Source organism: Thrips palmi, unplaced genomic scaffold, assembly GCF_012932325.1.
Source record: "Thrips palmi isolate BJ-2018 unplaced genomic scaffold, TpBJ-2018v1 HiC_scaffold_16, whole genome shotgun sequence".
Taxonomy (NCBI): domain Eukaryota; kingdom Metazoa; phylum Arthropoda; class Insecta; order Thysanoptera; family Thripidae; genus Thrips; species Thrips palmi.
In genome coordinates this window covers 10103760-10117208 of record NW_023144625.1, presented here as the reverse complement: position 1 = coordinate 10117208, position 13449 = coordinate 10103760, and the positions used below count along the sequence as shown (strand labels likewise).

Here is a 13449-nt window from a genome sequence, read left to right as displayed (position 1 = left end):
CAGCGTAATGACCTCGATGGCTAACCCCCTCTTGCCCCCTCCCCCTCTTTGCTCTCCGGCTTTCGGAGAAGCAGTGGCACACAACTCTAGCGGCGGGCCTGCCGGGCTGCGGCCTGCAGGGCAACGTAGGTGTGCGGCCTCGTGTGCCGCGGTCAGCTCCAGGCCAGCGTCGCCGCCGCGGCCGCCAACTTGGACGAGAAACCGAAAGCAGGGCGAGGCAGGGCGAGGCAGGGCGAGGCAGGGCGAGGCAGGGCGAGGCAGGGCGAGGCAGGGCGAGGCAGGGCGAGGCAGGGCGAGGCAGGGCGAGGCAGGGCGAGGCAGGGCGAAGGCGAGCAGGCGAGGCAGGGCGAGGCAGGGCGAGGCAGGGCGAGGCAGGGCGAGGCAGGGCGAGGCAGGGCGAGGCAGGGCGAGGCAGGGCGAGGCAGGGCGAGGCAGAGGGCGCGCGACTCAGCGAAAGAGCCGACGTGGCGCTCAGCGCGCGAGGTGTGCCAACGAAGGCGCATTCAAACGAAAACCCACTCTGGCAGTTCCTTTTTTCCGCGCGGTGGAGCCGAGCCTTCTCGCCGATTTTGCCCCCCCCCCTCCTCCCCCTCCCCGTCGTCGTCCGGCCGCCCAAGATAGAGTGAGGACGGCCTGGTTCGGCCCGGCGGGGACACCACTGCGAGAATATCACGCCAGGCTTGGTCGGTGCTTCGCCCTGACCTGCCCTGCCCTGGCAGTGCCCTGGCAGTGCCCCGGCAGAGCCCTGCGCACCCCCACGGGGGCCGTGGGGCCGTGGGGCCCTCGCCGCCTTCTCCCCCCGGCTCGACCAAGCCCTGCGGTTTTCAAATAATCTGAGGGCGAGGCCGGCGAGGCCCCACCAGTGGCGTGGCGCGGCGTGGCGGTGCGGGCGCTGCGGCCGGCGGCGCATTCCGGGCGATCCCCCTCATCACAGTGTAGTGGCCGCGCGGCTGGCGGCTCCAGCGGCTCCAGCAGCGGCTCCAGCTTCGGCGCCCCTCTTTTCTCCGCGATCCACTTATTTTAATTACATCTCGTCGTCGCGTGCGCCGCGCCGCCACATGTCGCCCGCTCTAATCCCGGCCGCCAGCCGGCCCGCAGCCCGCCCCAGCCGCCCCAGCCGGCCAGCCCGGCCGGACGACGGTCAGCGGGATATTAATTTGAGAGCGGCGCGCTCGGCAATAGTCTGGCCGCCTCTGGCCGCGCCAGTTCGCAGCCGTTTTCGTCGCTCTGTCTCTCTCGCACCGACCGGACGCCCCACGAGTGCGAGAGAGACAGAGCGACGAAGGCGGCCCTCGGAATCAGTCCACAGGGCCGCCCTGGCGACAGCGGCTCGTCATTTGCCGATTCCCTGGGGAAACCGCAGCGCGTCTCTCCAGTGGAGTGGCAGCAGTGTAGGGTCCCGCTGGACTCCGGCGGCTGGAGAGCGCTGGAGTGGCGGTGCAGGGGCCGCCGTCCTGCGGGCCGCCGTCCTGCGGGCCGCCGTCCTGCGGGCCGCCGTCCTGCGGGCCGCGCGTCCACTGCAAACAACGCGACCTTCATCCGGAGGGCGTCTTGGCGTTGCAGCGAACTGGATTCCGGACGCCGTTTCGCGTGTTCGGCACTCTGTCTCTCTCGCACTCGCGTGGCGTACCTGATCAGGTGCAGGAGAGACAGAGCGTCACTACCTACTCTGGAAATCAGTCTGCAGGTGACGGGTGGGCCAGCAGTCTGATTCCGGCCCTACAGAGCTGTGGTCGCTCTGTCTGTCTCTCGCACTCGCGGGGCATCCCGTATGGGCGCGAGAGAGATAGCGCCTGTCCCAATAATCAGTGTGCCGGTGATGGCCGGCGGGGCGCTGGGAGTTGCCGGGGATGCCACTCGGCAGACAATGCTGCATGAAATCGGTGGGCTTGATGAATGGCCGGTGGGGACTGCACGCCGTCCAAGCCGTCCACTCCGTGCCTACCCACTGCCTCCACTGCGGACCGTATTGTAAGTTACTTTTGACGGGGCGCCACCGCGGTCGAGGAGTGGCGAGGCGCGGAGTGGGGCGAATCAAGTTGTTGCTGGAGTCGACAGGGTGGGCCTGGTGGGCCTGGTGGGCCGAGCCCCTGCTGCGCCCTGCCGTGCCTTGCTGTGCCTTGCTGTGCTCGGACTGCGGAAGGCTGACTCCGGACACGGCTTGTCGCTCTGTCTCTCTCGCACGGCCTCGGAACGCCGCAAGGGAGCGAGAGAGACGGAGCGACGACAAGCAGCCTTCGGTCTCGGCCCAGCATGAACCAGAATTCCCGACTTTCAAGTTCGTCGCGTCAAACTTGTGCTGCTTGGGGGACCGGGCCGGACCGGGCAGCAGGCGGCCCGGCGCTCCACTCCGGCCTCGTCCGGGCCTCGCCCCGCGCCGACCGGCCCGAGGCCGGGGAGGGCCGGTAGTCCGTGCTCGTCGATAACCGGATCCGGATGGCTTTGGCGCGCTTTGGCGCCGCGCCACTTTCTCTGGCGGGTCACTTCCGGTCGCCGCTTCCACTTCCGGCTTCGCGGCCGCGCGGTTTATAACGCGGACAGTATAACGGAGGATCTCTGCGTGAAATTAGATTCCGGGAGGAGGTCCTCATCCTGGCCAAACTCCCCCCGCCTCCCCCGCGTGCCATGCCGCCCCTCCGGTCCCCTCCGCCAACGGCCGGGCCGCCGGGCCCCGAACCGCACCGGTTACGCTGCCGCCCGGCCTGGGCTGGCTGGGCCCTGGCCTGGGCCTGCCTGGGCCTGCCTGGGAAGTCTCGGTCGGAACGACGACCTAAGGCCCGGCTCGGCTCGGACCGCAGAGAGGAAGCTTCTGCTGGGCGCCGTGCTCCGGGCGGCAGGGCGGCAGGGCTACTTGCCGGAAGGGGCGGTAGTTTGTAGGGCGTGGAGATGTTAGGTATAGTGTTGGGGGCCGCCCCGGCTGGGGTCAAGCAGGCGGGTGTCCCGCCGATGGGGGCCGCCGTCGTCGGGGGTCTCTCGGCCTTTTGCTGGCGACGGCCTTTGAGGCTGTCGGTATCCCTGAGAGGCAGGCCGCGCCGCCGCCTTCCAAAGCTACAACATCAAGGCCGTGCTGCGGCTGCATGCGCCCTGCGCGCTGTGCGCCCTCGCCGGCGTGCACCTGAGCACCCGCTGGAAAGCACGGCAGCATAGGGCAGCCCGGTGACCCGGAAGGCGCCGTGGAAGGCCCTCGACGCCCGCTTGACGGGAACGGTAGGACTGGTGCACAAGCGCCGCGTCACACAGTGGGCCAAAGATCGGCGGAGGTGGCCAAAACTCCCGACGCGTTTTGAGCTCCAGAGTCGCTAAATGGGACTCGAATCGGACGAGTGACCTCACCAATGGATTGCTCTCCGAACGAGTAATCCATTGGTGGGGTCACACGTTCGGTTCGAGTCCTGTTTAGCGACTCTGCAGCTCAAAACGCGTCTAGAGTTTTGGCCGCCTCCACCGGTCTTCTGGCCCACTGTGCGTCAGCCGCAGCGACAGCCGCTGGCACTGCTTCCCGCCGTCCCGCTCAGCCGCGCCGAAACGAAAAACAAAGTCCGCGAAACAGAAACAAAATCGAGATGGAAATGGTTTGTCGTGATGATGTATCGCGCGCCCGACGACGGCGCGACCGCGGCGGCACGCACACGCCCTTTCTCGTTCCCCGGCACGCCTCCGGTCGCCATGGCGACGCAGAGCGGGCAGGCCACGGCGGGCCGACAGCCATCCAAACAAATTGGCTGCCACCTCGGAGGGGCTGTTAGAGCGACGGCGCGCACAATGAGCACACAGCAGCGCGGCGCCGCGGCCGTGGCGGTCTTTGAGAGGAAGGAGCTTCGAGGCGCGGCAGCGGCACGGCACTGTCTTTTTATTGTGCATTTTATTTATGGCACCGCGTATCGGTTTCCGATTCCCCCTCGTGATGCACCATGCAGTCTGGGCCGGCCTCTTGAGTGGGCGCCCTGCCGTCCCGGAGCGGTGCGAGAGGGACAAAAGCGACGCAACGATCCTTTTCTAAATCGCTCGGCAGCAGACTGATTCCGAGGCCCGCTCTGTCTCTCTCGCACTCACGGGGTGTGCCGTTGAAGTGCGAGAGAGACAGAGGGTCGTTAACGACTCTCGGAATCGGTATCGCCGCCCTCATTTTCTTTTTCCGATTGCCCCGCGCGCCAACGCGAGGGTTAGCTATATGCACACACGGCATGAGCCGCGACCCACTTGCGCCCCGATGTTCGGCGGCGCAACCTGGGCCGCCCCAACCGAACCCGGGCTCGAAACCAACCGAGTCCTGCGGCGAAACCGAGTTCAGTTAGGGCCGGGTCCCAGACCGGGGGTTGAATCGGACGACGGCGCCCATGTCGTCCCTGTCGAGTGCTACTACACTCTTCTTCTCGCCGTGCACGGCCTCCTCGCGGCGTGTCCCTCGCAGTGTAGGGTGCCAGGGTTGCAGCACCGTTCGGCCGGACGGGCCCGACGGCCGAGAAGATGACGTGTTCCCGCAGTAAAACACTCCTCGGCAAGTTATGGCCAAACTCGCGCCGCCCCGCGCCGACTGCGCCACTGGCGCCACTGCGACCCGTACGTACCGGCGGGGGGCTCCGGGGGCTCCGCCTGTCGGCCTCTGCCTTGGCCGGCCGGCCTCTGCCCCGCCGTGCCGTCGTTACTTTGTTGTGTTGCGGTGGCCGGGCGGTGGCGTGGCCCGCGCCGCCGCGGTCCTCGATGGAGGCATGCACGGGGTCTTTTATCGCCGAACTTGCCGCGTTTGTTTACATCGCCTTGACGCGCAACCCGTGTTGCGCAGTCTCTCTCTCTCTCTCTCTCTCTCTCTCTCTCTCTCTCTCTCTCTCTCTCTCTCTCTCTCTCTCTCTCTCTGTCTGTGTGTGTGTGTGTGTGTGTGTTGTTTAAGTGTGTTTTGCACTGCGTGCTTGCACTCGGGGTGCTACTACACCCATCGCCGACCCTTTCCCTTGGCTTCATTAATAATGTCGGTCCCGTTCCGTTCCGTTCGGTTCCGCCCTTCCCGATTTCGGCCTCGGTTCTCGGCTGCCGTCGGATTACCCGGACCCCCCGGCCAAGTTGCGCGCCCAAGTCATCACGAACCGCTTTCGGCGCGGGGATCCCACGTCCGCACGACCAAGTCGAACCCGTGTGATCCCGACTTAGCCGTGTGTTGCGGCAGGTCCGCCGCGCCGCCGCCGCCGTCTGCCGCCTTTCCTGGGCCCTCCTGGGGGCCCCGGGTGGCAGGTGGCGCGGGGGCCGTGGTGGTGTTGTGGAGCACGTCGAGGGCCAGGACAGGCCAGGCGGCGCGGGGGCCGCGGCGGAAGCGGGGGCGGCGCCGCGTCGGACGTCCGGCACGGCTGTCATCGAGTGCCGGGGAACTGCGACGTGCCGCGCTGCCGCCCGCTGTGCGCCTCGCGCCGTGCGCCCGGTTCCGAACGGCACGTGCAGCCAGTGTGCCGTCATCGCGAGCTGTCTCTCTCGCACACCAGCGCGACGACCCGCGAGTGCGAAAGAGACAACAGCGCGCCGTTCGGAAAGCAGCCGGCGCGAAATGGAATAAAACGCTTCGCCGCCCCCGAGGCTGATCTGAAACTGAAGGCTGCGGCCCCTTATTCACGGTGTCGGCGTGTCGGCGTCGTGTGTGGGTGGGAGAGGGGGGGGGGGGGGTGGCCTCCGTAAATCAAACCCGCGGCGCATGTGGCGACCGCCAGCCTCGTCTGCAGCAACACCGGAACGCCATATAGCAGCTTAGGGCCTTCCCCGCCAACCGGCGCCCCCTCGCCGCGCCAACCGCCGCCAGCGCTCCGCCACTCCGCCGCCCCGCACTCCATGCCGCTCCAGGCGGGGGACGGGGGTCATGGCCACGGCCAGTCTCGATAAACCGCCCGAGGCGCGACCAGCGATGAAGCCGGTTGAGCAGTGCTTCCGTGGTGGCCAGTTCATGTGCGGCAGCGCACTGTAAGAGAGCCGGGAAGCACTGCTTGGAAACTCACAGGGCCAGTGAGCGGGCAGAATGTCGTGCAGCGCGTATTCTTTTCATTCCGCGCCGCGCGCAGCGCCAGTCTCGCGCACGGTCGTGCGTTGCATCGCCTTGGCGGGGACGCTGCACGTGCAGCGGCGTGGAATAACGACCTTGCCAGCCCTGCGACGCTTTCCTCGGAGGACTTGGCGTCGCACCGGAGGTGTTTCCAGCCCAGTCGTGGTGGTGGTCACCGTGGTGGTCGTAGTTGTCTGTGGTGGTCGTGGTCGTTGTGGTGGTCGTAGTTGTGATGGTCGTAGTTGTGGTGGTCGTAGTTGTGGTGGTCGCGGTCGTTGTGGTCGTGGTCGTTGTGGTCGTGGTCGTTGTGGTCGTGGTCGTTGTGGTGGTCGTGGTCGTCGCGCTCTTCGTGGTCTTCGTGGTGGTCGCGGTCGTTGTGGTGGTCGTTGAGGTGATCATTGCGGTGCTCGTGGTGGTCGTGGTGGTCGTGGTGCTCGTGGTGGTCCGGGGTGGTCTTGGTGGTATTGGTGCCCACGGTGGTCGTGGTGCTCGTGGTCGTCGTGGGGTGCCGCGCCCTCCTTGGTACAGACGTGTTCGGCGACGGTGTACTACTTGGCGTTGCACCGGAGGCGCTTCCTGCCGAGTCGAACCGAGCGGCGGAAACCTGCAGGCGGGCTCCGAACGGGGTGGCCGCCGTCTCTCTCGCACGTTTCATGAGGCGCGTCGCGCGAGGCGGCGCAAGGGGCGCGCTGGAGAGACGAGGCGACGGAAAGCGGAAGCGCTGTTCGTCCGCAGTCAGCCTGCGGGGCGAGGGCGCCGCCAGAGCCGCCCGTGTCGGGAACGTGTTATTGCACAGTGTCTTAGCTGGAAATAATCGGGGCGGGGCGCGTCTTCGCCGTCTTCGGGCCTTTGTCTACGAGGAGGCGGCTCGGGCCGCCGGATATTGGGACCGGCGGGGCGGTGCTGCCGGCACGCGGCACGGCCTGCCTTTGGCTGCTGCTGCTGGTGGGCTTGGTGGGCGAGGTCCTGGACCCTGGCGCGGCCCGGCCTCTGGCCGCCCCGATGCCGACCCCCTCATTGGAAATTCCATCCCCCGCGTGCGCTTGGCCGCTCGGCTTGGCCGCTCGGCTGGCGTGGCGCCTCGCGAGCTCAGCGCGCCGTCTGCTGGCGGTGCCGGCGGTGCTGACGGCGCGAAGGAGGCGAGGAGCCGAGGCAACGTGTTAATGCGACCCGACATACTGCGGACTGATTCCGAGAGACGTTGTCGTCGCTCCGTCTCACGCGCACTCCAGCGCAGGTGCGAGAGAGACGGCGGCGGGAAGGACTCTCGCAGGGCCTGCAATTGGAAAGCGTTCCCATCCCCCTTTGCCACCCCCGCTGCTCGGTCGGGCGTGGCGCGGCGTGGCGCGGCGTGGCGCGGCGTGGCGCTGGCGTCCCAGGTGCTTGCGGGCGCGCCGGGCGGTGCGCATTCCACTCCACGGCCGCGTCCGAGGCACACTCCACTGCTCGGGGACAATGCGCGACGCGCGGCGCCGCGCCTCGCACGCAGCCGTGGTTTGGCTCCTTGGAATGCGTCGTCGTGGTCGGGGCGGCCGGGGCGGCCGGGGAAAGGGAGGGCGTGTGGTAGGCCCTGCAGGGCGGGTGCACGTCGTCGTCGGCGGTGGCGGTGGCGGTGACCTTTCGCCTGGTGGGGAGGAGGAGGGGAGGGAGTGCCGCGAGAACTCATCTCGGAATGAGGCTGGGACTGATGCGGGGCCGTGTCACTGACGAGTGGCGCGCTGCATTCACCGCGACGTGCGCGCCGAGCGAGGGATCGACTCTCGTCTCGGCGCGGCCCTGGTGGTGGGGCCCGGCGTTGACTTCCTTTCAGCAGCCTCGCCCGCTCACGCGCTGTGCCCGGCCCCGTCCCCGGTCTCCTGGAGTGGAAATAGCGACCGGCATTCATCCGAGCAGAGGCAGCCGAGGACGCCGAGGCCGAGGCACATCCGCGGCGAGGCGGGCGAGGCGGGCGAGGCGCTCCGAACCACTATCGCCCGTCAAATCTGTCTATGGGACAGCCGTGTGAGGATACGTCTGGCTGAAGGGAGGGGGGGGAGGGGGTTATGAATGGAGGATGTGTGGAGCGCGACTCGACCCCGTCGTGGGGACAGGACGGAGGGCTGGGGCGGTCGGGGGCGGTCGGGGGCGGCACTCGTCCATCACCGTGCTCTCCAACCTGGCCGTCCTGCGAGGGCGGCTTGGAAAAGCGTCGTTTTCTGCTGCCAAGCTATTTCTGCAGTGTCGTGGGAAGGAGCTCGATGTGGCAGCCGCCCGGCCTCGGCCGGCAGCGCGGCGACGACGCAGACGACGTCGGCGACGTGCAGGGCCTTCTCCCGGCCTGCGGCACCAGCTGGCTGCTGTGGCTGGCCGGCGCGGTCCGGAGGGACAGGTCGACCCCGCCACGCCCTGCGGCCCCGCGGGCCCAAACTACCCCCTCGCCCCGCCCGCCCCCGCCGCCCCCGCCCCTGGAGGGGCCCTGTGGGGCCGCCTCTGCGCCGCCTCTGCGCCGCCCGGCGCAATCGGCGCATGCCTTGTGGCCCCCAGCTGACTGGGAGGAAACTTGGCGAGAGGAAGGGACACGCCGGCCGACACGCCGTGCGGCCGTGGCGAGGCCGTGGCGAGGCCGTGGCGAGGCCGTGCGGGGCGGAAGGATAAGGAGGGTGGGGACTGAGACGCTGTATCCGGATGGGTCATCAATCTAAATGAGTCCCGCACTAAGGCCCCCCGCCCCGCCCCGCCCGCCGCCCTGGCGCCCTCTCTCCAAGGTGCCCCTCTCGGGTTCAGCGGCCCGTGCCCCGTGATTAACCGGCCAGGGGTCTCTTTGACGGCCCGGTGCTCGTCGACGCCCCGGTGGCCGAGGCCGGCCGAGGCCCTGCGGGTCGTGTTCGAGGCCGTGACGGTGGTGGACGAGGCGGCTGCTGTTCGTTATGTTCAAGGCCGTGGTCGAGGCCGTGGCGACGGAGTCCGAGACATTGATCGCCGTGTCCGAGGTCGTGGTGGTGTCCGAGGCTGCGCTCTTTTTCGGCAGCCTTTCTTGGCCGAGGCCCGATGTTCTTTTATCAGCGCGGCCCCGCCGCCACGCCCCGGCCGCCCCGGCTGCCCCGGCCCCATTGCTCACCACTCGACAAGGCGGCGGCCAGGGCCGGGCGGGCTGGCGGCGCGCAGCCTCGCCTTACCTCGGCCCACTGAGCTGCACCAAGCTGCACACGGCCGTAAAGGGGTGCCGGTGGCGCCGCCGCTCCGCGCTCAAAGGGGCCGCGGGGCCGCCGAGGGGCCGAGGCGAGGGGGTCATGCCATACGTGGCTGGACGTCGAGTCCGCCGCGCTGTACCGCCGCCGGGACTGCTCGCTGCGCGCCGAGAAAAGAAATGAACTTCCGACTCGAGTCGCTCGGCCTCGGCGCCTCGGCCACCGGACTGGACCGGACTCACTAGCGTGCAGTGGCCTCCGCTGCTCCGCTCCCGAGACGCTCCTGCACTGTGTCGCCGAGACCTCGGCCGAGACGGCGCGTCAACTCCGGTTTGGGAGGCGAGGCTTGGCTTGGCGCAGGACGTGTCCGTTGCTGTTTGGCTCGCCCGTGTCGGCGCGCTCGCCGCAGGGCCCCAGCACACGTTCTGGACCGGTAAAATCGGCAATTTTCGCGAAAAGTTACAATTTTTGAAAATCAAATCAGATTTGATGGCCGTCACTTGACTGCCCGCTCGGAGACGGGATGTCGCTGCAAATGGTCGACGGACTGCGCTGCTTCGCCGGAAAAGAGCGGACGGGCCAGCAGCCTGTAGCGGCGAGGCGGCGAGGCGCCAGTGGCGGCACGGCACTGTAAGTAAGGGCACTTCTTCCGAACGGAATCGATCCATCGATCCGGCCTTGCAACTTTTGGGCTCCGGGCCGCCCGGTAACCTTAGCCGGCCGAGGCTTCGCCGAGGATTCGCCCGGAAATCCCCCGGATGAATTTCAATCCAACTTTACAGACGGCTGCCGGACGGACGGACGGACGGCCCCGCGCCGCCGCCGTGCTCCCGACGAGGAGCGAAGTGAGGGAAGTGGTCAGTGGCAAACGAAATCTTGACGACTTTGATTGAAACGGAGGAACCTCCCTGGTCGCTGTCTCGGTCGGTCGGTCCGCACACACTGTCAGAAAAGGAGAGGAGAGGAAGGACGAAGAAGCTGCGGCGTGTTTGCCGACCCGGATGGGCTGGGGCCAGGCGGGCCAGGCGCCTGCGGGGCCTGGGGGCTGCGCCTTCCTCTGTGGGGGGCGGGGGCGGGGCGGGGGCGGGCCTTGCCAGTGTCTCGCCGAATGTGTTCGTCACTGAGCACGCTGCCTAATCCTGACCAATCCAGTGCTACTACACGGATCCTCTGTATCGTCTGTGTGCTGGTGCGGCCTCGAAGCCGCCCCCCCCCCCCTTTCCCCCTGTGCCCCTCCTCGCTCCCCCAAAACCGTCTTCAACATCTCCTCAGCCCGACGAGGGGATGACGGGGCGACCAGACGGCACGCCGCATCATGCACAGACGGTCCTCGCAGTCAAGTTTGCTGCGAAATTAATGAGCAATCCAGATTGTCCAGTGTAGACTGTGGCGTGATTCACGGCCCAGACACGCACGCCGGGCGAGGTCCCCTGTATCGATTGTCCCAGCAGACTGAGAGTCGTTTTCGTCGCTCCGTCTCTCTCGCACCCATGAGAGACGCCGCGTGAGTGCGAGAGAGAAAGACGCAGAGCGACGGAAAGGGAAGCGTGCGGCAAAGTGTATTTGCACGGCGATTAAAAAGGTGACTCACGGAAAGCGACGCGGTGAAAATGGCCGGGGTGTGACGGAATAATCAGCGTGTTGTCAGTGTAGTGGCGTGCAGCTCCTGATAGGCAACGTGGTTTGGCAGGACGTGGGCTTTGGGGCGGTCGCTCGCGCTGTAACCACCTGACCTAACCTTCGTGCTGCCGCCGCTGCCGCCGCTGCTCCCCTCCCCGGGACTCCCCCCTCCCCCTCCCTGTCGGGTCTGCCTCTGGAGAATGGCGGTGTAACACAACAGGAAGCGTGTAGGTTGGGGCGCACGGCAGAGGCCGGGGGCGGCGCGGGGGGCGGCGCGGGGGCGGCGCAACACAGGTCACAGGGCGGGCCGCAGGACGCGGGACGCAGGAAGCAGCTGTGACAAGTGCACAATGAGGACCAGACTGGGCGTCAAGGGACGTGGGGCAGGGGTTGGCGGTGGCGTGGCGGTGGGGTGGGGAGGGGTGGGGTGGAAGGGGCGAGGGCGAGGGGTCAGCAAACACTCTGCCCTGGCCGGACGCTGACTCAGTGCTGCTTGTGCTCGGAGTGTATGCCCACAGTGACGGTCCTTGTTTTCCCTTAAAAAATAAGAAAAAAAAGACTGTCTTTTTTTGGAAGCGAGTTTTCACTTGGTGTCTTTTCCTCTAGTGTTTCAAAATGGACTTTTGCCCCGCAGGAGCGCTTCCGCGTGGAGGCCGACGTGGCGGTGAACCGCGCCAACATGCTGACCCGCCTGTGGAAGTACGCCGGCGCCGGCGTGATGCACTCCGAGTACCTGCTGCACGCCGCCGTGTTCGCCATGGTGGAGTTCGACGACGACATCTTCGCGGCCGGCAACTGCTACGACGCCTTCCAGTACAAGGACTACTGGCTGTTCTGCCCGTTCGCCTACCGCCTGCCCGAGGGCCCCATCCTCGTCAAGGACCTGGCCGTCGAGTACAAGTACCTGGGCAACAAGTCCGAGTGGTTCTTCGTGGCGCGGAAGAACGCGGAGCGCGTCATCCAGAACTACAACCAGTTCAGCCGAGGTGAGTGGGTTGCCTTTGTTTCGGAAGAGCAAGTGTAGAGTGAAAATCAAAATTTCCGCAGTGCTGCCCCCGCATGTTGACGTCGTACAAACACGTGTCGCTGCCGGCCCGCGCGCCAAGTCGGCTTGGGGTAACAAGGGAATATTGAAACACCGACCTTCGGGCTGCTTCAAGCAACTTCGGGGTGGTGCAGCTCGGGCGGAACGTGGAGCAGCACGCGTCGACGGCGTGCCAAGCCTCGCCTTGCCTCGCCTTGCCGCAGTCCCCACTCGCCTGACATTCGTCAGCCTCCCCGCAGATGGAAAGGAAATGGAATGTCCCCCCCCCCTCCCCTCCTCGACGCGAAGCTCGCCGAGCAGCACACGGACAGCAATGGGCAGAATAGGCGAGGCGAGGACTTCGTCACCGTGCTCTGCGCCTCGTGCTCGCGACCGCCAAATGAGAGAGTTTTCTGCCGCCATGCCGTTGCCTCGTCGTCGGCACGCCTGCAGGGCGAATCTGCGCGCGCCCTTGAAGTACACGAGCGAGGCCCCCCTTCCCCTTGCCGTCGACGAGGCAGTCACCAAATCCCCGCCCCGCCCCGCCCCGCCCCGCCCCGCCCCGCCCGCCCGCCCCGCCCCGCCGTGCAGCCTGTCGACCCGATTGCTCGGCACGGCTCATCCAGCGCGGGATTGCACTCCAATTGTGCATGTTGGCCGCCTGCGTGTGTGGCCCAGCGGGCCCGCCCCACCGCGCCCCACCGCGCCCCACCGCGCCCCCCGCGCCCCCCGTGGGGCCCCGCCGGCGGCCGCCCCGCCCTAATCTGGAATACGGTAGCTCTCTCTCCTTTGTCGCGGCGCTGGCAGGGCTGGCAGCGCGCTGCCCGGATTGGCCGTCCGCTTTCATCCTTTTGGCCTTTTCGCGTGCTGCCGCGCCGTCGCACAGTGGGCCAGAAGATCGGTGGAGGCGGCCAAAACTCCAGACGCGTTTTGAGCTCTAGAGTCGCTAAATGCGACTCGAAGCGAACGTGTGACCCCATCAATGGATTGCTCTCCGAACGAGGAATCCAGGGGTGGGGTCACACGTTCGGTTCGTGTCCTGTTTAGCGACTCTGGAGCTCAAAACGCGTCTCGAGTTTTGGCCGCCTCCACCGGTCTTCTGGCCCACTGTGCGTCGCCGGACTGGCTGCCGCGCCGCCGCCATTCCCGTTTTGATCCCTCGGCCTGGCCGCGCCTCGCTGCGCCTCGCTGCGCCTCGCTGCGCCTGGCCGCGCCCAGCCGGTCGTTTCCCGTTCACCATTCAAACCCTCGCAAGATAGTTGGCCGGCTTTGAAATGCAATAAAATGGCGCGCTGCCCGACTGTGTCGCACGACTGTGTCGCACGGCCGGCGCGGGGTGTGTGCGAGTGTAGTGGCGCGGGCCTCGGGCCTCGCTTCGCGCCCGCCCCGTCACCAATCTGGGCTGGCTGCCCCCCCGGCCGGGGACGCCGGCGGGATGCCGCCCAGACAAGGCTGGCAGGCTCGTCTTATTGCGCGATGCCGAATGAATACTCTGAATGGCACAGCGCAGCCAAAAAAAGCGACCGCTCTTTTTAGCGGAGCGTTTCCGCGCCGGGGGTGCTGGACCGCGCGCAGTGGGCCAGAAAACGAGCGCAGGCGGCCACTAGACGCGTTTTGAG

The 13449-nt window shown here is 67.3% G+C and overlaps 1 protein-coding gene across 1 annotated transcript in view; it reads left to right on the top strand.

The window, feature by feature from the left end:
- LOC117642991 (probable G-protein coupled receptor 158) overlaps positions 1–13449 on the top strand; it is a 175599-nt gene that overhangs the window by 42556 nt on the left and 119594 nt on the right. The window contains exon 2 of the mRNA XM_034381628.1: positions 11441–11792. Within this exon, the coding sequence (XP_034237519.1) occupies positions 11441–11792 (352 nt within the window). The remainder of the gene's footprint in view (positions 1–11440; positions 11793–13449) is intronic.